The sequence below is a fragment of the Takifugu flavidus genome, chromosome 3 (assembly GCF_003711565.1).
Source record: "Takifugu flavidus isolate HTHZ2018 chromosome 3, ASM371156v2, whole genome shotgun sequence".
Taxonomy (NCBI): Eukaryota; Metazoa; Chordata; class Actinopteri; order Tetraodontiformes; family Tetraodontidae; genus Takifugu; species Takifugu flavidus.
In genome coordinates this window covers 18599132-18621815 of record NC_079522.1, presented here as the reverse complement: position 1 = coordinate 18621815, position 22684 = coordinate 18599132, and the positions used below count along the sequence as shown (strand labels likewise).

At 41.1% G+C, this 22684-nt stretch overlaps 1 protein-coding gene across 4 annotated transcripts in view; it reads right to left on the bottom strand.

Moving 5' to 3' along the window:
* The window catches only part of smg1 (SMG1 nonsense mediated mRNA decay associated PI3K related kinase), a 48563-nt gene that overhangs the window by 17019 nt on the left and 8860 nt on the right, over nucleotides 1-22684 (bottom strand). For 2 of the 4 annotated variants that reach the window (XM_057026846.1, XM_057026847.1), the window contains exons 7-36: nucleotides 22049-22174; nucleotides 21866-21938; nucleotides 20568-20665; nucleotides 20216-20389; nucleotides 19445-19666; nucleotides 19018-19119; nucleotides 18102-18395; nucleotides 16484-16614; nucleotides 15859-16017; nucleotides 15652-15770; nucleotides 15456-15543; nucleotides 15234-15335; nucleotides 14715-14855; nucleotides 14179-14405; nucleotides 12996-13195; nucleotides 12749-12910; nucleotides 12462-12616; nucleotides 12247-12380; nucleotides 11812-12123; nucleotides 11574-11712; nucleotides 11322-11472; nucleotides 7866-7986; nucleotides 7135-7380; nucleotides 5447-5598; nucleotides 5034-5163; nucleotides 2262-2406; nucleotides 1949-2165; nucleotides 1340-1558; nucleotides 798-978; nucleotides 503-664 (exon numbers count right to left, since the gene is read on the bottom strand). In XM_057026846.1, coding sequence (XP_056882826.1) covers nucleotides 503-664; nucleotides 798-978; nucleotides 1340-1558; nucleotides 1949-2165; nucleotides 2262-2406; nucleotides 5034-5163; nucleotides 5447-5598; nucleotides 7135-7380; nucleotides 7866-7986; nucleotides 11322-11472; nucleotides 11574-11712; nucleotides 11812-12123; nucleotides 12247-12380; nucleotides 12462-12616; nucleotides 12749-12910; nucleotides 12996-13195; nucleotides 14179-14405; nucleotides 14715-14855; nucleotides 15234-15335; nucleotides 15456-15543; nucleotides 15652-15770; nucleotides 15859-16017; nucleotides 16484-16614; nucleotides 18102-18395; nucleotides 19018-19119; nucleotides 19445-19666; nucleotides 20216-20389; nucleotides 20568-20665; nucleotides 21866-21938; nucleotides 22049-22174 — 4882 coding nt within the window. The remainder of the gene's footprint in view (nucleotides 1-502; nucleotides 665-797; nucleotides 979-1339; nucleotides 1559-1948; nucleotides 2166-2261; nucleotides 2407-5033; nucleotides 5164-5446; nucleotides 5599-7134; nucleotides 7381-7865; nucleotides 7987-11321; nucleotides 11473-11573; nucleotides 11713-11811; nucleotides 12124-12246; nucleotides 12381-12461; nucleotides 12617-12748; nucleotides 12911-12995; nucleotides 13196-14178; nucleotides 14406-14714; nucleotides 14856-15233; nucleotides 15336-15455; nucleotides 15544-15651; nucleotides 15771-15858; nucleotides 16018-16483; nucleotides 16615-18101; nucleotides 18396-19017; nucleotides 19120-19444; nucleotides 19667-20215; nucleotides 20390-20567; nucleotides 20666-21865; nucleotides 21939-22048; nucleotides 22175-22684) is intronic. The other 2 variants (XM_057026849.1, XM_057026850.1) reach the window with 1 other exon arrangement.

Sequence of the window (22684 nt, the reverse complement as noted above, 5' to 3'; positions counted from 1 at the left end):
TGCTGTGTACTTGAAGAATTGTACTGGGAGCTTGTTTCTCAGGTGAACCATGTTCAGTGCACAGTTTTCCTTTGCAAACTCACAGAAACCCAACATTGCAGATGTTGAATGTGCTGTAGCACTGTGTGGTCCACTCTAAAATATAGTATTTCCAAATTTTTGCATTGGATTCTACTTTTTCCCTTCCTTTAAGAGTTAACTAGAGACCTATCAGAAAATAGACCAACTGTGCTGCACCTATGATTACCTGCATGAGTCAAGTCTTAGTCTTCACATTATTACTCTAACCACCACAGGTAAAAATATAACATTTCAATGTGTCCTTTAACCAAAGTATAATCATTTAACTAGGGACAACCTTGATTCACCACATCAAGCGGTTGGATGTTTTTTCACAAAGAAAAAAATCAATATCATTCCTACTCAAGTGAAAAAGAAAAACAAATTTTTTTAAATTTGAACAGATTGGAACATTTCTTTTCATTATAAAACTAATGTATACCTGCATTCTGGGCTTCTGTTCCAAAGGATAGTGAGCCCACAATGGCAGGGTAGAGTATGAGATGCGGGGAGTCTTGGGCCACTCGACACAGCAAACTGCATATGCTTTGCCGGATATATGCCTCTGGATGATTGAGACGGGAAAAAAGCTGGGGGATGATCCCTGAAGACATAATGAAGGTAAAGAAAAAAATTACCGTTACTGACATTTTCTAAAAATCACGGTTAGCAGTGAAATAAAAAATATAATTTCAAGTAAAATAATTCATATATGGAAACCTTATAAAATTGTTTACCTCTCCAGGGTCCTGTAGGGGTCGAGGCTAAACCCAACTCCAGTACTTCTCTCAATTCACCAGCATGCTTCACCAGCAATCGAAGGAGCCGCAGGGTTGCCATGACAATCACATCATCATTGCTCTGTTTGTTGTTTTGAAATGACAGCAAGGCTTTTGGATCATCTTCATCTAAAGGGACCTTAACCATAAAAAACAAATCCAACAACTTTAAGGACTAAAGGGGCGGTGGTAGCTCAGTCTATAAAGAAGCAGAGAGTTCCTGGTTCAAGCCCTCGTGTGGACAATACATGAAAGGTGTCCTGGTAGTGTGGGTGGTGGCAGGACCCCTTCAGAGCACTGCCGGGGTACCCTTGAGCAAGGTAACAAACACTCAAAACCTGATACCGGTATAGGGAATGAGCTAGGGATTCTTTTAAGGGTGTACCCTGGCTTTGCTTATATGCAGCTGGGACAGGCTTCAGCACCATCCCCATGATATAGGGATATAGCAATCAAGAAAAAAGAACACATGGGAAACAATGTTAGACATTAGGACTCACCTGTCCAACATTCAGCTTCAAAAAAGTAAAATAGGCCTGGCATGAGACCCTGTAGAGGCCAAAGATGCGATCCACCACATGTCTCCAAACCTGGATCAGACCATCTGAGACACCCTGGCCCATATTTGCAAGCCAGGGACATGCGCCAGTGAGTTGTCTCCAGATCACATCCACCATGTCATCCTCATCATCATCCTGCTGGAGAGCAATGTCTTCATCCTTAGAAATGATAGAAAATTATGAACAGATCCATCGAGCATGTGCCCAAACATTCTTCTTTCAAAACTGATAAAAGGTTAATATAGTTTTAAGTTGTTTTCATTTGATGATGGTTTATAGTGTATGCATTAAGTGTGATCATTTCCATTGTACTGCCCTGAAGATTTCATAAAACAAAACCCCAAAAAACAAAACAAGAAAAAGGACACACAGCTCTCATTTAAGTTGATATTGAAAATGATACTATGCTAACATGTTAAATTAGAAATGTGTCCAAAAGTTGAGTTAGAATAGAGTTGGGATAGTTGCATTAGTTTACAGGTGTTGAATCAATTAGGACTGTATGATATTTTAAAGGCTAAAAAAAAAAAGAAGTTAGTAAATCCAAACCTGTATACCAGTAGGTCTACACATGGCCTGGCCGAGAATGCTGAAAATTTTCTCTTTATCTTCGTCATTGGTAGTTGACGGAAGCAGCTCTTCTATCTCTCTTTTCTCTTCAGGTAGAAGAGGCAAACCTTCACCATGGCTGAAAGTATAATAAATATATAGACAAAAAAAAAAACTAATAGGTGAAGCTGCTGCTGGTAGGGATGTGCCTGAGAATCTATATGAGAACAATATCCACCATTACTACGAAAGACAGCCTAAGGAACAAACAGGTTGGTTAGCTAAGCTGCACATCTTGAGAGGGTCCACTAACCTGGTATTATCCACCACCTTCCTTCCCCAGCGATAAGCCCAACTAGCCAGAGCTGCCCAGGACTTTGCCATCTCTGGAGCCAGGTATGTAGACAGCTGGTAGAGCTGGCCCAAAACAAAGTCCGGCTCCCCAACACCCACATTTACTGTAAAGGAGGCAGGATCAAGACTTAAATGTTACAAGGTTAAAAACAACTCTGGCATAAAACGGTCAGGTACATACAATAGGGGTGCACTCACACTAGGGCCATTTCTTCCATGCTAAAGCGCGGATGTCCCCCCACCCCCGCTGCATTGCACTTACACTAGCAAACTGTGCCTGCCAAGCGCAGATTCCTCCAAAACCTACGTCATCATGTCGATAGACGACATATGGATGACACACCGCCATGAATAAAACTGTGGTTGCAGCAATAGGAAATCATAACTCACACTTCAATGACTTGTTTATTTATGTACTTAATTTTCAGAACAGTCCGCCTCTGCAAACATGCAAATTTAGTGATCCTGCGAGTCAGAGATTTGCAAAGTGTGTGTGAACAACTGTGTTGTGCCCAAGCACAATTCTTCCAATTGTAAGGGAAAAGTGTGCCGTGCCCATTAACCAACAAAAATCCACAGTTTAGAGGAAATCCAGGCTTGGTAACTGCATGGATTGCTTGTGTGAATGCACCTGAGTAGAGGGGCATACTCTAAATATAAAAGCTACAGATATATACACTGCTAAAAATAAGACAATGAAATGAAATACCGTATTTTCACGACTATAAGGCGCACCTAAAACACTGAGATTTTCTCAAAAATCAAAAGTGCGCCTTATAATATGGAGCGCCTTGTGTGTGGACTGAGTTCCAAAATCTGCTGTGCGCCTTTGGTGGGTGCACTACGGTAAACGCTCCGCCAATCGATTAGCGGCACACCTACGCGTAAGGATCCCCTAAAATGGCGCCGGACAAGCAAGACCTGTATGAATGAGGCTTACTTTAAACTGCAGGCCATCGAATATGCGGCTGAAAACGGCAATCGAGCAGCTGCAAAACATTTTAATTTAAATGAGTCCATGGTCAGAAAGTGGAGAAAACATGAAAGTGAATGAAAGTGAGGAAGACAAAGCTGAGTTTCCACAGGAACAAAGCAAGGTGGCCTGAGCTGGAAGACTGAGTGGAACAGTTGGCTGTGGAAGAGCGAACAACTGGAAGGGGCGTCTCTACTGTGACCATTTGGCAAAAGGCCAAAGCGATTGCTGAAGAAATGGACATTGAGCACTTCCACGGAGGTCCGGCTTGGTGTTTTCGCTTTATGAGGAGGCGGCATCTCTCCATACGCGCAAGGACAACTGTTGCACAGCGGCTGCCCACGGATTACCAGGAGAGGGTGGTCATCTTCCTAACCCTAACCAGGAGAGGGTGGCCATCTTCCTAACCCTAACCCTAACCAGGAGAGGGTGGCCATCTTCCCTAACCCTAACCAGGAGAGGGCGGCCATCTTCCCTAACCCTAACACTAACCAGGAGAGGGCGGCCATCTTCCCTAACCCTAACACTAACCAGGAGAGGGTGGCCATCTTCCCTAACCCTAACCAGGAGAGGGAGGCCATCTTCCCTAACCCTAACCAGGAGAGGGTGGCCATCTTCCGCGACAAGATAACCGCGCCCAGCCACATCACCAACATGGATGAGATCCCTCTGACTTTTGACATCCCTTTGACCCACACAGTGGAGAAAAAAGGGACCGGCATGGTGGCGATATGCACAACGGGGCAGGAGAAGTCGTTGTTCACCGTGGTTCTCGGCTGCCACGGAAACGGACAGAAATTGCCACCAATCTTGATTTTCAAGAGAAAGACGTTGCCGAAAGAAGCGTTTCCTGCCGGAGTTGTGGTCAAGGCAAATCAAAAGGGCTGGATGGACAAAGAAAAATGAAAGAGTGGCTGAGGGAAGTGTATGTAAGGAGGCCGGGTGGCTTTTTTCACACTTCACCATCCCTGCTTCTATGTGATTCCATACGTGCCCACCTCACAGACAGCGTCAAACAACACAGTAAGCAGGTGAATTCAGAGCTCGCCATGAAGCGGAACCGGTCGGTGAGTCTGATTCAGATGATGAAGAAGAGGAATTCGGGATGTTGGACATTGAAATAGTGCAGCTGTTTAATTCAGATACAGAAGATGAAAACTTTGATGGTTTTGTGGCGGAAGAATGAATATTTTGTTCAATAAATGTGTCGAAACTCACTGTTTTACTTCCGTTGTCATTTTTTACTGTATGTTTTAGCATGTGCCTAATAATACGGTGCTCCTTATGTATGTGTTAAATACAGATATAGCACCCGTAACTGAGACTGCGCCTTTTAATACAGTGCGCCTTATGGTCATGAAAATACGGTATTTTATATTTGAACTTTTCAATTCTGGGTGGGATTCAGATGTTTGGGTTAGAAATGTTTGGTTAAAAAAAATGGTTAGCATTTGCACCCTAAAAGTTTAAATCATATTTAAAGTGAAACGTATATAAATTCAGTGCTGGTCAAACAGGTGGAGAATATAAACCACCCATCAACTGTCTCAGTACACAGCCCCCTGGCCCCACAAATATATACGGAAAGGTCCTACTTACTACAGACTTATTCAAGGAAGGTTTTAGGGAAAGTTCATTCATTAGATAACATCGTTGCAAACAAACTAGGATTTTTCAAAATTCTGTGTAATGGAAAAGGAGGTGTTGACAATACTTTGTCAAGCATTATCTATGTAAAGACTTGTTGTGCCACATTACCTGAGGTCTCAGCGGTGATATGGGGAATACCCTGCTCTTTGAGGGAAAGTTCCAGCAGTGAAGAAATGTTTCTGGTGAGGGATGTTATATTGCCAGCACTGGAGTTCACTCCACCTGACTTCTTTATCACCTGTAGAAAACAGGACATAATACTGTAGATTATAGTACCACAAGTGTAGCAATATTCATAAGAATGTTAGCTACCACTTTTTTTCAGAGCAAGAGTATTCTTGAGTACTCACTGACAGAGTACCGATACCACTTGTGATGTACATTCACACGCACACAAATATACATAATTACACACACACACACACACACACACACACACACATACTGATGTATTTCAATTAGCTTTTATAAATCAAGAAAATCTAATCAATAATTAGAGTAATAATGAATAGTGGCCATGCCTGTTTAAGTTGAGAACTCATGTCTTTCCAGTCAGCCAGCAACCATTTGCAAAGTGTGAGCAGTGAGCGGCAGGCAGCCCCTTCATTCTTCCCCATGTGGCAGTATGACATTGCAGCTCCACTTAGCATCTCCATGGCTGCCATGGACTGGCCTTTCAAAGAGAAACTGCTTCATGAATTGTAATATAATCAGCACACAGCAGCAGCAATTTCTGATTACTAATTAAGGACGGCTGCACTTTGCCACGCCTTTAACAATGTAAGAATTCTACTGTTCAGCATCAATAAGTGCTTTTTAAAGACACTAATTCCACATTTCTACAGACATTTCCAATACAAAAAAAGTACCTGGTGCCTGGTATATGGTGTTACTTTTGTGACAGCTGCTGTAAAAAGCAGCCTGGTTGTTTCAGATACTTAAAGGTGACTTAGACACACTGCAGGCACTGCAATGCTCTGATTGGTGAAGGGATTGACCTCAGTGGCATGTCACAAACAGAAGGGGTTTCAGGAAAAGCAAATGCCATTTTTAAAACACTGCAATAGAGTGTTCTTAATTTTACAGAATAAATAATAAATTCTACAAGTAAGGCAATAATGGAGTCCGGGAAGGGTCACATTGGTAAATCTTTTTAGGCTGAACTTTTGCGTTCCCTCTCATTACAGGGATCCATATTTTCAGCCTTTGGAGACGTACACATTACATAGTTATGCACTTCCCATTTTATTTTAATCTGGGGCTCACATACAAAATATACTGAAAGCTTTGTCTGGAGCTGTTGAAGGTATAAGAGCATTGTGTAATTATACAAATAAAATCTGACCAAAAAGCAACTTAGATACATAATACCTAGTTCACGAGCTGCACATAATAGTTGAGATAGGCACTTGATTTTAAAGTGGTGATAGTGTGACAGTGCTTCTCCCATACATAGATAGGTGACCACTATATAACGCGGTAACCTACAGAGTCTTGGAGTTTTCTTCAAATTAAGTGCAGGGCATCTATTGTATCATGCTACCGTAGAAACAGACCGTTTTCCCCAAAATATGCTTCGAGTCTTCATGTTTATAATTACATTGTGTCTCACAGACAAAGCTTCTAGTATATTATTGTATGTGAGCCCCAGGTTAAAGTAATGTTTAATGTAGTCCAGGTTACCCATCATGGTGATTGTGTCAATGTGTATGTCTGCCGAAGCTGGAACTAGAGAGCCTAATATTGCAAGGGAACATAAGAATGTAAGTCTTGCATGGGAATGCAAATCTATTGGACGAGAAAGCAAAACTACTGGGAGGAAATGCAAAAGTGCTGTCGAAAGAAATATTTACCAGTGTGACCCTTCCCGGGAAAAAGGAAGTTCTGGATGTTTTTTAAAGAAAGGAATAGTTGTGGTATTAACAAATGTGTATACATCATGACAGCTTGTCGTGGCAACCAAGGGGTACTATTTTTGCTGTGGAAAGGCTTTTTAACTTTGCACATATGTTGCTGTAAAACAAGAATTTCCTAGTTTGGGATCAATTAACTAAAATCAATCAATGTATCCATCCATACGTTTATTGAATGTGCTATTAAGACCGATTTATGATCGTTAAAGTCTAACATTATCAGCCTACTGTAGATTTAGTAGAATTTCATGCTTCAAAAAAGGAATTCATAGATTTCTACATCTCTTTTATATTACCTGCAGCTCTAAGAACTTTAGCTTTTTCTATCTGTAGCTCTGGTCCCCATTTCTCGCCAAGAGTGCCCTCCAGATTGAGTCGCCTGAATGTGAGGCTCAAATCACCCTTCTCCTCCTCCTCATGGGCTCTATCACCACACTGCCTAATCAAACGGGAAGCTAGGCTAATGTTTCCTGTTTTCCTGGCAAATTTGACAGCCGTCAAACAAAGCTCCGTTAGATGGCCATCTGTAGATGAAGAGTAGCCTGAAAAAAATGTGAAGAGGAGCATCATATGAATTTTTGGGGAGTGATCCAATTCCAATCTCATATTTACTTTAATTGAACCTGGTTATAAATACAGTTTTTATGTTATATCACAATAAACAATGAATACAGCTGAAAGGTACATAGGTGTTAAATTTAAGTCAGGTTTTCATAGTTCCTGTCATTTAATCTGAATAAATTATACCAGGACCACAATATCAATTTATCAGTGAATAAAATTAGGGGTTTTGTTCAAACTGGAATTGAAACTCAGTACTCAATCCTTTACATTTTTAAGTCACTTTTAACATGAAAATTCCATCCAGGTAACAGTTCTAGGACAACCGAGCTAATTACAAAAATAAAAGTGGCTTAAATCTTGAAAATACTTTTTATCAACATTGAATTTAATCTTGATCACATAGAGATTGTAAAGAGAAAGCATGAATTGTGTCACAATCCATGCTTTATTGGTGGATACTTACCTTTAACCTTATTAAGGTGCTGTCTTTGGAAGACAGTGTATCTGAAAGCATGAAGAAAAGGCTGGACATCCTGTTGTTTACAAGACCTTAAAGCCTCACTGGATAGAGGAATCACACATTCCTGCAAATTGAAAAACAGTTTAGTTCTTTGGAAAAATAACTGCAAGGGCCAGTCTTTTTACACAAACAAGAGACTGAAACCTTCAAGAAATAAAGACAATAATGGTCAAAAAGGGATGTCACGATATGAAAGTTTCGCTTCACAGATATGATTATTATCATGGTATTGTGTAAATGTGCTCCTGCGGCCGGCACGCAGGTACCTCTCACCCAGGAGGATTATGGGTTGGGAGGCATGTTCTGCGCCCATATATTTTTGGTGCAATATTAGCATTGTTTCATTCAAGTTTGGAGTGCAATAAAGAAACAACTGCGTGGAGTCTTTCTTCGTCCTGCCACATTGGTGACCCCATATTGGACATGTTCGAGCCAACAGAAGACAGCATCTCCTCTTCAACCATGTCACCTCAACTCCAACAGCTGGCTGGTTTCGCTGCACCGGTGAAGCTTCCTGAGTCCCTCCATGCACAATCAAGGCAACGGGTCCGCCAGCGCTCAGTAGCAGCAGTGGGCGCTGGTGAACAAGAGCAGCTGCTTTTTATCAAGGACTCCCTGTCTGGTAGATGGTTCCTGGTGGACTCTAAATCTCAGAAGAGCCTCCTCCCTCCAACTGACTCGGACCTTTTCGTCCAGAGGTAGCGGCCCACAGTTTTCTAATGGGACATTTGGTACCAGGTCTGTGACTGTTTCTGTGGACACACTTTTAATTGGGATTTTGTGTTAGCCTCCATTGCAGTTCCCATTATAGGAGCAGATTTTCTGTGTGCTAATGGATTACTCGTGGTCAGTGCTAATCGTCGTCTCATTGATGCTGTCTTCTGCTCCAATTCCGTGTCAGACAGGGGAATCTGGGCCTGTAAAGTATGCAAACGTGTCGGCTTTGGGTAATGATTTTCAGCGTTTACTGGCTGATTTTCAATCGCTGACAATGCCTCCGTTCTCTGCTACAGTTGTTAAGCATGGAATATTTCATCCCAACGACCAGTCCAGCAATTTTAGTGAACGCTGCGTCTTGATGCTGTTGACTACAGCAAGAGAAGAGTTCGGCACAATGGAGAGTTTTGGTATAGTTAGGCGTTCAAACAGCCCATGGGCCTCACCTCTCCATATGGTGCCAAAAGCTTCTTCTTCTGCCACCTGCATGACACCACCGCGCAGGACTGTTATCCCACTCCGCATTCAGGACTTTTTCATTCACCTCGCAGGCACGTCGATTCTTTGAAGGTAGATCTGGTGCTTGCTTACCACCAGGTTCCCATGTGCACAGAGAACATGCCTAAAACCGCTGTGATAACCCTGTTCGGGCTTTTTGAATTCCTCCGCATGATTTTGGCCTGAAAGGAGTGGTGCACATATTTCAGAGACTGATGGACTCAGTTTTGCGTGACCTCTCGTTCGTTTTTGTTTATCGAGATGACATTTTGGTTGCCAGCCTGTCGGCCGACAAGCATTTACTGCACCTTAAACTGTGACTGACTTCTTGGGCCATCGCATTTCATCACAGGGCGCTGTTCCATTGCCTTCTAAAGTACAGGCGGTGGCAGACTTCCCGCGCCTGATGTTTAAAAAGTTCTGCAGGAGTTTTTGGGCATGGTGAATCTATAATCGTTTCCTCCCTCACGCAGCCCAACTCCTGCAGCCACTTTACAGGGCCTTTAGACTACGGAAGGCCAACAACCGGGTCGACTGGATTCCCGAATGGATCCAGGCATTTGAAGGAGCTAATTCCGCCCTTGCAAATGCAGCGCTTCTTGCGCATCCCGTACCGCGGGCATCCATTGCTCTTACGACCAATGCGTCAGATGTGGCTGTTGGGGCAGTAGTCGAGCAGCGCGTGGCCAGTGCATAGCAACCCCTTGCGTTCTTTAGCCGTAAACTATGGAACAACGAGCAGAAGTACAGCGTTTTCGATCAGGAGTTGTTGGCTACACGCCATCTCTGTTTTCTGCCAGAAGGCCGCTCCTTTACAGTCTACGTCGCCCATAAGCCATTGACATTTGCTATGTCCAAGGTAACTGAGCCATGGTCTGCCTGACAGTAGCGCCACCTTGCGGCCATCTCAGAATTCAGTACAAACATTCAGCATGTGGCGGGGAAGGCCAACCCAGTGGCCTTATCTCTCGCGGGTGCTGGTGTGCCCAGTGCATCTTGGGGTGGATTTCTCAGTTATGGCTGCTGACCAGCCCAGGGATCTGGAAATCTTGGCGCTTAAGACCACTGGCACAGGCCTGAAGCTCGAGGATGCTGTGGTACAGGAAGGTGGTCCAGGGCCTGTGTGACGTTTCCACAGGCCGCCCTTGTCCTATCGTGCCAGTGTAGTGGCGCCGTAGGGTTTTTGATATGGTTCAATCACTCTCCTTCCCAGGGTTTTACACACTTGCTCACGGTGGTAGACCGAACCACGAGGTGGCCAGAGGCAGTTCCATTATCTTCCATGACGTCTGAGGATATGGCTTGCGCGTTTCTTTCCGCTTGAGTTGCGTGTTTTGGCTTCCCTAAGGATATCACCTCTGGTACCACCCCAGATCGTTTCGGCGCTTTGGTCAGTGCTAGCAAAGTCCCTGGGTACACAAGTACGCCGCACTACCGCATATCATCCTTAAGCGGCTTATGTGAACATTGTCACAGGTCGCTCAAGGTGGCGTTGTGTGCTGCGCTCTCGGATGGTAACTGGGTGGTTTGTTTGCCTTGCTCGGGCTGTGTTCAGCACCTACGGAGGACCTGGACTTCGACTGCCGAGTTGGTTTTGGGCAGCCCCTCCGTGTTCCAGGGGAATTTCTGCCGGAGGGTTCTGCCCCCTCTTCCTTTCCTGTTGTGCATCTGTTTTTGTCTGACTCCACTTTCACTCCTCCTGTTCACCACTGTTTTCCACAATCATTTGTGCCAGCAGAGTTTGCGACGTCACATTTTGTCTTTGTGCATCACGACGCACACCATTCACCTTTCCATCCCCCGTATGACGGCCCATTTAGGCTGTTGGAGAAGGGCTCCAAGAATTTTGTGTTGGACATGGGGGTCGTCGGGAGCGCGTCACATTGGACAGGCTGAAGCTGGTACATTTGGTGGCCGGCAAATTTCCGTTATCCAAGTTTTTATGTTAAAAAAATAACAAAACAACACATTGTACATATGGCTATATATGAATGTAGACACCCCTTTTTCATTTGATGTAATTTCGCCTCAGACAATATTTTTCTCAATTTCCATTAGTTGGTGTTTATATTCTTTTATGGCTAAAGTAAATGTACAGTTTTTGCTGTGTGCTACATTTGAATTCATCCAAATGTGAGAGGACAGAATTAGTTAAACATTGCTTAAAATTACGAGTGCATATACCTCCTGTCCTATGAGTGTGTTCTCCAGCATGGAACTGCAATGTAGCTGCAGCGTTGGCAGGGTGGGCAAGTTGTCAGCCACATTGAGGGTAGACAAACGGAGAGGACCCAAACAGAGTCTTCCAGTCTGCTTCAGGCATCGTAGCAACATGCTGCAACACCATTGCATTATTTATAAACACACACACACACAAACAAAAATGAAAAAAAGACCCTACTATAAACAACTATACAGATTAGACTGATAACTTACTCGGGACTTGGGGTACTTTTTGGCTCCTGGTGTGTGGCTTTGGGCGTGGAACTAACAGCACTGCGAAGGAGCTGCACTTCAATGGCTCTTTGCAGTTCAATTGGATCCGGACTCATGGAAGGCAGAAGTTTCTTAAGGTCTAAAAAGTAAATAAACATTGCATCATTTTATGCACACAAAAAGTAAACTACTGATGTTCCAAAAATGTCATTTCTGTATGCAATCCCTCTTCCCTTACCAAGTTTGTCTTTGCTGTAAGAGAGCAAACTATAGTCCTCTCCAGGCAGCAGCTCAAGCTGAGTTGCACACTCAGCAAGATCACCTTCCTCAAAGCGACTCAGGGCCTGGATGTAGTTTAAATCTGTTCTCAAATTGATGCTTCCTGAAATGCTGGAGTTTTGTTTTAGGGTATGGACAGTGGTCTGCCACTCTTTAACTGATGCCCAGTCACAGAGCGCCACATAACACTGACTAGCTTTGTTGACCAGAAAGTTGATGACCTCAGAGGAACACTCATTTCCCTTGAGGAGCACCGTCTTCTTATTGTCACCTTTTCAGAAGAAACCCCATCCCAAGAAAACAACACTTTAATAAAAAAAATAATTTTTAAACAATTTCTTCTTACATCCTATTACTGTTGGATATTAAAAAAGATGAAATGTTTGCTTTTTACCATTGTTCACATGTTTGGGGCTACTTGTGCTGTTGGAGAATTTAGGCAAAAAGCAGTCACTGCTTTTGATGCTACAGTCCATCCCTGTAACTGCAGAGAGGTGATCTTGATATTCAAGAGCTGCCTTCTCAAACCTACACACACATACACAAACACACGCATTAACAATGCAGAATTTGGTCAGACTTTGTTAGTTATCACATTATGGGGCATACCTTCCCTCAGCCTGTAGGGCGACTGATGACAGCCAGCCAAGACTTCTACCACTGGTCAAAAGGCTCCATGCTGCCAAACCCTGTATGGCCTCAGGACAATTTAGCTCACAGAGAGCTTCTGCCAACAATGTCAGAAGGACCTCCACATCTGGACCCTGAGAAAAATAAGATACTCAACTCTACATTACCTAACTACCACCTCGCTACAGAAACATTATAAATGCCAACTAACTACTTTACACAGGGATGGTTACTTCAAGAATTTGCAAGACAGTACTTGCTCTGACCTGAGCACTACTGTTCTTAAACTCTGTTAGCAAGTCAAATCCATGGCGAATGGTGACTGCTGGTTTGCCAGAAAGAAGACCAACTCTCATCAGAGCAAGACGGATCCTTGTTAGCCAATCTTGGCATGTCTGACGGTTTGTGTAAAAGAAAGTTTTGATACTCTGGAACACAAACAAAAATGATTAAAATAAAAAAAAGGATTAAAATGTGAAAAATCACAACCAAGTGTATGATCCTTGCAAACACCTTTGGAGGAGAAGTTAGAGCATTGGCACATCCTTCATATGCATTGTACATTAATTTCTCCAGGTTTTCCAGGTACTGAAGCAACAGAGCAAGACGGAGCTGATTGGAGTGGTGACCATCCCCATCACCCCCAGATCCAGCCCACGCTCCGACGTCCTGTTCGGGGTTGACAGCATGTGCAGCCAGGCTACGGATCATACCTATAAACATGGCTCGAATGTTATTTCTTATCTATTAATGCTGTGTTTCATTTACCCCGGAAGGTGAAACTCAGAATGACACCAAAGCCAGCTTTTCAGGATTCCAGTTACAAAGTCAGAAAACAAGATGGCGACCTACATGAAAGGAATTCTCACGCTTGCCTTTTCCGAATTTAAACAACTGCTGGACAAAACTTTGGTGCTTCTGCAACTTTCAAACATGGTAGATGAAGAGGCAACACAAACCACAGAATGTAGCCTACTTTTTTCTCACTTCGTATTTCGTTGTTTACAAAGAGCATCGAAGGGCGAGAGCTCTGTTTACTGCTTACGCTCTGGGTAGCCATTTTTGAAAGCCAACTTGGGGGTGGTCAGGAATCTCTGACTTTCTGAGTAGGAAATTCGACTTTGGTGACAATCCAGCTGAAAGTTAGGAAATCCGAAATTCCAACTTCCAAGTACAAGTGAAACGCAGCATATTTTCCAGATCATGTACATTATAAAAAGGGCATGACCCCTGTTGATAGCACACAAACTTGAAGCTTAATTTTAATATTCCAGCAAGGCACAAAGCATAAGGTACAGGTTTTAAGCTTAGGTTTTCTGGTCAGGTCATAGTAGCACTAAATCACTGCATATCATCATGGTTCTGAGATAAGGTGCCATTGTGAAGTTACAGGGTTTATCCACAGATTGTATGGGAAGTATACATATTCAGTAGTAATTGAAGACACTCTGGGTGATCACAGTGGGTGCTAAGGGTGTACAATTCAAAGAATCTATAGCTTTCAAGGGTGTGCATGGAGTTTGATAACACAACTGCAGTAATCCTTTTGGAGGGGGAATACACTTGGTGGCCCATACCAACAAATACTGTGCTGGCACATCTAAGTTTTCAGGCTCGTGAGTCTGACCTGTGAGTGGATTCCTTGATACATATGAGGATGTAGATATAAGTATGACATACATTAAAAATGTTTTACCTTCAATGGTTTGAAAGGTGTCTGGAGCACGGCCCAGTGGCGTTCGGAGTTTGGACAGAACAGTGAATTGTGCAGCCTCCCACGCTGCCCACTGCCACAGCACAGCCTCATTTTTCAGCAGGGCTTGTGGTACGACACCTGGCTTACCACTGTCAGCGCAGCCTCGGCCATCCAGCTTCTCAAAACGCTGGCAGCTGTAATACAATCGCTCCAGCCAGGGATCCTTACTATGAAAAAAGTTATTGAAATCAGAAAACTGAAGCGCCACTACAAAATGCACAGATGACAATAACCATCCAAAGTAGAAAACCGAACAAGTTATATTTCCTTTCTTTGAAAACTGCACATTTATTTTAATTATTTATACATTTTTTTAAAACTAGACTGGTGGTTAAGCTGGCACAATAATAATACAATCATCAAAAAGCATTGTTTCCTCTGGATCGCTAGTATTTAATCCATCTATTTTTTCCAGGCCAAAGTGGTTTTGTGTAATATTTGTTATCATGATTTCTGTGCTTGTGTTGTGCACTTACCCGCCACGGTGCAAGGTCCCATACAAAATGAAACTAATGAGGTCACTGAAGTCCTGGGGATGAAAGGTGCTGCTTGGTGCTCGACTCATGTGGTGGCGGACAGCCAGGGAAATATCCTTCATCCTGGGTTGGCTTTGGACACTGTGGGCCAAAAGATTTTTAAATAAAGTGCAATTACCTGAAATTCCATGAAATTTAAAGTCTATATCATTTGAGTCCCAAAATTCTTTACTTAATGGGGGATTTAAATTTCAAAAGTAAATATTAAGCAAGCCCTCTGTATGTATTACACGGCCAGCATCATGCAACCTCTAAAATATACTAGTAACAAAACATGCTACAAAGTAGATGAACTTCAATAAGGCCTGTTTTAATTGACGTGATGATGTATATCTTGGACTTCTATTTTTTTTGCTTCCAGTCAAAGGGCTACAAAATCTTGATCCAATACTGTTGATCTGCTTACAATGTATTTGCATTTAGTCTAATGTAGGGTGATGTTGAGCAGAACAAACTTACCTCAAAGCCACATCCAGTGGAATGGTCTTGAGCAGCTTACCATAGGCCTGCCTTACTCTTACTGCTGAGTTGACCAACTGTACTCTACACACATCCACACAGCTACACATACATATTTAAATTAATATATTGCAATTTAGTATATAGGAGCAAAACCACATAATACAGTATGTCATTGATAACATTTTTAATGAATTTTAAAAGAAGCTTTGATATGTTTACCTCTGCAGCAGCTCAGTGGACAAAGATGAAGACAGAACCATAATACAGTGGCAGGTCTGAAGACAAATACTCTGATCTTCATTTAGAGCTATCCAGAAACAAATGTTGGTGAATTAACAACCATGAAAATAACAGGTCAATTCCAAACTACATTTGTGAATGGTTAAAACACTGTAAATATCTAGAAATGACTTACCATTGGCAAGGAGACCCCTGCAAAACTTGTTGAAAGTGGTCAAAGAGAAGAGAGGGCTATAAGTGTCTGACTTTTTCATCAGCACCGAGATTTCCTGAGCCCAGGTCAACAGCAGTCTCCTAAAATTACAATGCATAAAAAGTTGTTCCTGTTTACACACCAATAAATACATAAACAGGAAGTCATGGTAACAGAATGATAAAGAACCTGGTCTCAATGTAGAGATGTTCTTTCAACAGGAGACCTCCAAGAAGGCCTAAGAGTGTGCTGAAGTGTTTCTTTGTTGCTGTGGTCACAGTGCTGATAACAGCACCATCAAATAGTGATGGAGAAGATGATAAGCTGGATGAGATGAAATGATCATGTCTGGATGAAGGAAAAGACATGGAGACAGTTAATAAGAACAGCTTCCACAATGTTACCGGTAGCTAAAATTACATTAATTCAAGCCTTAATTCTAAATGTTCACTGGAGTTGTGCAGTAAATAAAACATCTGGTTTATTTAACAATGACTAATTCAATGGAAAAAAAACCCCACATTTATAACAAATGTTTAAAGATGCTGTTTAAGTATTGCGTGTGCTTGTGTATACTAATGCAAGGCATACTTTGCCAGTTAAAACACTCCCCACACACACACACACATACATACATATATATACACACAGACACACGCATATATATATTAGACTTAAGTATATATATGTACCTTTGATCCAGAGAATGATGCAAGAAAGTACAAAAGTGTAAAGCAGAGTCAAGATCGGTTCTTGTATATTGATTCAAGCAGCAGTTTTAGTAAGACAACTGCAGGTGGATGGGGTGAAATACCTTGTGCAGTGGGAGTACAGTGTGTAAAGTACGGCATACTGGATGGTGGGGTAGTACACTGCTAAGTCAGAGTGGACCAACAAAAGATTTTGACTGAGCAGTGTGAAGACTGTAGGAGACAAGGCCCACATCTAAACACATAAAAACAACAAATATCAAACAATAAGTGATGTAAGTTAAACAACGACACATATGCTGCGTCAATTTATCAACAAAGTCCAGGGGCCTCATGTTCAAAGGGTGCATCAGCACAAAAAAATTGCGTACACAGATTTCTGCAGATTTATCTAGAGTGAAATGACCGTGAAAATGTGACGTGCTCCACGCCAACTTCGTGGCTGGCATACATACATTTTCTAGTGCTTTCGAGCCATTGATGGCCCTCAGAGGTGATGCTGGAAACCTGTTAATAGTGTCAGAAAGGGCATTCCTGAGAGTGATGTGCACATTATAGATAAACAGCTGAAAAATTAACGCACCCAGCTGTCTGTGATTGGATAAAAATGTATGTGTGAAATGGTGCAGAAAACACCGTTAACAACAATGGCAGAGTTGGTGCTATTATAAGATATTGCCAATGGAGCAACACATAGAGAAAGAGACTGGCTCAGCCACTTTAGGTTTCACAGGACAGTTGGGATGATTGGGATGTATAAATCGAATGTGCTTGGATTCAGGCCTACACAGTATCATACATCTAATTTTTCTAGATTTGTGCTTATGCCAGGTTTCAGTGCGGGCTCAATGCAAGTCTTTGTACATGAGGCCCCTGGTGAGTAGAAGAGTCTTTTAATGCCAACTAACTGAACGGCATTTGAACCGACTAAAAAATGTTCCGTTTTAACATTGTGTTAACATTTGCTTTTAAACAATCAAAACTTTCACCGTGTCTCATATCTTTCCTTGGATTCAAATAAATCATATCTGCAACATTTTTGGTACATGTTTAGTTTTTTTATATCAAGGGTACTTTAAGGTGATAACATTAACATAATCACTTATTACATTATTGGCAAAATGAAGCATTGACAGGTATTGTGTTATTGTGTTTAAGTTAAATGTCAAAATTGGCACTTTACTTTGATCCATATTCAGGGAAAAAACTTGCATTTACGTGTCACATTGGTATTGGTATTGGCAACATATACTGTACTTTGGATATATAGTGAAAATAATTTAATTAAGTGGTTACATTATTAGTAACCTGGTTTAGTATATATGGTGTGTATATTGCCTGTTCTATAGAAAATTAAAACATTGGGTAATATTATTTTTGACAAGACAGATTTAGAATGCACTTAGAATAGCTGTGTACTTACTTAAAAATTTTGCAATGATAACTTCTGATCAGATCAGTATAGATGCATGTAATCAAACAGTACAAACAGTTCCATTACTCTTCTTTATGTAATGCTGCCCTGAAGTCTGGAGAAGTTATTTCTAAATTGGAATGTTTCTGTTACTTCAGTAACTATTAGTCAGAATAAAAGCTGGAGTAAGCTTAAATTTAGAGTTTAAACAAATATTTAATACTTGAAGATGGTTTCGGGTTTGGTATCAAGAGTGTAATTATGTAGCCCAGCACAACAGGAAAAAAAAAGAAAAAGCAGATACTCACCCCAATCAGAGAATTCTTGGTGTTACCAATGGTAGTGAGGGTGCTGAGGTTGAAGATCAGTGTGAACTCTGCATTTTCCAAAGGTAGGGTGAGAGAAGTAAAGGCAGGATGTTGGATATTTGAGTAGAGGCAGCCATTGGGGGCAGGAGCCATACCATTGGCTTTCAGCACCAAAGTTAGGCTGGAGAGGGCACATGCTATCTCACCCAATACCATTTTATATGCTGCTTCAAGTGTAGGAATGTTCTTCAGGCTTAACAATGCCTGATACACACCATGAACAGCTGAAATCACCTGTGAGATTCACAAACACAAATATAGTATTAACTCTGTTTAGGTAATAAAAACATAAATAACTTATTTCCACTGACCAATTTAAAAACACTATTTAGCAAGGTTTTCAAAACAAAAACAACACACATATATAATATATACACTTACATACATACATACATATATATACACACATACACACACATTTATACACACACATATATATATACATACATTATATATATATATTCCTTTAATAACACAGCAATTTTGTGTTATTTTTGCATTTAGATGTTCAATGTATACAACTAATGAGGACAGAAATCAAAATCTTTGTAACCTTTACTGAAATACTGTTATAAAATTAGCAAAACCTTGTAAATATCTAAGGTGACATTACGTAGATGTCTTGCAACCAGTGGCTAAAAACCTAAATATGTGAATAACAGAGAAAGATGCCACATGTACAGATGTGGCACATTTTGCATCCACAGAGCATCAATCAATGGACAGAATCAACACCAGAAGTGAAAAACATACTTTAAATATGTACATGTGTATGATGTATTTGCATCAATGTAAATTGGGTTTAAAATATATAAATTAATCAATAAAATAAAAAAATATGGTCAAAGACTTCCACCTCTTTATCTCTGTGAAACCGCAACTGCATCAACTTGGATTCTGGAGCCAACAGTTTTTCAACAAATGATGCTGGGAGCTTTGTGTTGATTTGGTCCACTATCTAAAAGAGGATAGAAAGGACAAAAGATTCTGCTGCTAGAAAAGTCAAAAATTAATGAGCTTTTCCCGATTCAGGTCAAAAATGGAAATCTGAATAAAGCATATTTAGAAATCAGGCTTTACTTTATATCCAAACAAAAATATCATTACAGTTAGAAATAAGTCAAAACACCAGAATTAAACCAGATAATCAGTTTAAGTACACCTTCTAAATATGAAAAATGATTATATAAAAATCAACCAAAGAATTGGGGACTATACTGCTGCACTGCTAGATAGCAAAGCTCAACATTATGGCTGTGATAACATTGCAATAAAGGTGGTACCATAGTGAGGATGATGAGCACTGAAAGGTTGTAGTCTGAGCTGCAGGCCTGGCAGCAGTCCAACTGGTCCAGCCCATAGACCAAGACAGCCTCCATCAACTGACCACTGGGTTCCACACTAGCTAGCAACACACCCACACACTCGTTTCCAGCAGTGAGAACTTCTTCAGAAAACTGAACCTGCTTTGCCGTCGACACACAGGCCAGAACACGGTTCAGAACCTGAGGAGAACAGAGAATTTATTTTACATTGCAAAGCTCATCAATAAAGATCTTAGGTTGTGGCATCATGTTAACAACAAACAACTAGTTACAAAGTCCTTTAATCGGATGACACAGAAAGTAGTACAAGACAATTCTACAGAGATTGTGACTGTGTGCCTCTGGCTCTGGCCCATCCATGTCCTCATGCCTAAAACCCCCATCACCCTCTAGTGAAACACGCACCAAAATGTGGGCATCAATAATGATCCCTGAAAACCCAGAAAAGTTCAAAACCGCTTTCTTCCTATTATTCCATCACAACTTACAGTATCTCCTCCCAGATCATTTGTTATAGTTATTTAAACTAACTATTAAATACATTCAACTATTTATTTATAGCATCTATTATGAGACTTGAAAGATTGTCTCTCAGCACATAATGATCATCAATCAATACAGTCTCAATTTACCTTGATCATGGCAGTGCCTGCCCATTTATACTGATGTAATCAAATTGGATTATGTCACCATTTAACTATGCTGGGGTGCTGCATATATAATGCTTACATCTGTGACGTAGACCTCCGTAATGGGTGGTCCTCTTAGGGGACTAAATCGCTCTCCAATGCTGCGGACCACTGTGCTGAAAACTCTCAACAGTGCTGCTAACTTTGGCAGTGACACTGAGGGAGGTGGAATATCTTCATCGAGAATCTCCCCTAAAACAACATGGTTCAGATCCTACATGGGGTAAAAACAAGAAGCAGAGAAGAAAAGAAGAATATTTTATTTGCTATGATATCATTTCCTGCACAATGAAATTTCAAAGTCAGATGGACAGTCAAACAAGTGTATTTAATTACCCAGAACAACTTTACTTACAATAGCTACAAGATATAAGATGACAAACTAAATTCACCTCTGCATATGCTTCCATATCCTCCAGGAACTGTCCCAGTAGTGTGGTGGAGAATGTCAGGTCCGCCACCCAGAACTGTTCCAGACTCTGAAGCCAACCTGAACCAAGATGGGGAAAGCAGACTCAGATTTGTTCAATTCACAGGTACTGTAAAAGCTTTTTAAATAAACAGACAACTGAACAAGCCAGCACATACTAGATAAAGACATGACAGTAGAATGTAGACTTCAACTGTAAAATTGACCATCGTGTCACTGCATTTCTCTTCCCAAAACAGAAAGAAATACCTATTTTTATATTTGCCGATCTCTCTACTTGTAGCTATATGGCTAATATTATGTACCGGGTACCAGTCTTTGAAGATATCTCTGCATTTTTCTTAAATATTGATAACATGGACTTTGACAACATGAGCTTTACCAGTTCAAATTGTTGAACTTACTTTATGCAAACAACCATTATGATGATGCCTTACAACAACAAATTAGATGTTGCGGTTGTATGTCATGTAGCATGGAAGTCCATGTTGACACAAAAAAGTGAGGTGCATCAACAAATCTTCAACAATGTTTTTTTCCCAATCAATTCCAATGTTAATAATGTACCATAAACTCTGTACTATAAGCCTCTACTTTGTCTCACGCTTTGACTCCTGTGGCTTATGGAGCGATGCGGCTTATTGTGGGGTTTCTGAGACTTCCTCAAATTGAATTTTACGACCGAGCGGCCATCAGGGGGCGCTTAAGCAGCACATAAGCAAGACAGAGGTTGAAGAGATATGGTAATGCGCCGAGCAAGATGCTAGTTTAATTGCGTTTTAAACAGTCAAAAACAGCAGGTTTTTGTGCTTAATGTCCACACCCTCGTCATGGATAACACATGAAGCAATGTTTACGATGCAGCTTTTAAGTTAGAGGCTAACGATCAACAGCTGGAAAGATTGTTATTTTTTTAACCATTGTGTTACTGTCATGTCATTTTACTGCTGTGTCACAGCTGTGTTACTGCCATGTTTAGTAATTAAACATTTAAAATAATCTTTCTGTGTACCATAAAGAGCTCATGTTTCAAAGTGGCCACCTGTGGCTTATAGTCAGGTGTGTATTTTTTCGTAAATTTTATAAAATTTTGGAAGTGAGGAATTTATGGTACTATCTTCCTCTGCAGTCTTAGAATATGTGAACATGCCGGAACATTAGCACCAACAATTTAAACAATGCCAAAAACTTCATAACAAAAAACCCAGACTGACCTAAAAAAAGGTTGTAATTAGTAAATAAAGTGGAAATGCAAATGACCTGAAACTTGCTGTGTGACCGACTGCTTCTGAGTGTGGTCTATGTGCCAGCCCACCAATATATCAACTGTATCCTGTAAAGAAAGCAAACAACAAAAACAACATAGCCATCATATGCAATATAAAACAATATATATGAGCAGAATATAGAAGATTCCAAATGGTTAATGGACAAAAGACTCACTCTAAAGTTGATGCTGAACACATGTGGGTAACAGTGCGCCACCTGAAGAATACACTTCACACTCTGACAAAGCAGCTCTGGTGTGTCAACATTCTCCAGGATGGACTGCAAATTGGTCATCACCAGCTGAAACACGCAAAAACACTCAGCCTAGTATATGTCACTATACGTTAATCGTACCTGCACATGAGGGAAATACATCATGTTGGATTGACAAGCTATTCTATAATTAGAGGCTCCTTAATTGTTACAAGTCTTAAATAAAATCATGATCACAATTTTTAATCACAATTCTTTACATTGATTTTTGAGACTAATTTGCAATTTTCTGAACAGTGTAAGCAAACCATTTCACTATGTAAAACATAACCCCAAAATAAAAAACTAGATAAAGCACAACAATTTAGGACAATTGGCAGATGCTGCCAACCAAGCCTATGTGGTACCAGTCTACACTGCCCGAGAGGGCATATAACGCAGCCACCATCTCAGTCTAGGCCATGGGCAAGGTCATGGGGACCTTTGTCATTTGGGAGTGAGCGACAGGGAGCAAGATCACATACTAGATATGCCAACTGTCCCAATGGGCATCTTCAGCTCTTTATTGAGATGTGAGGCAAAGACAAGGACAACAAC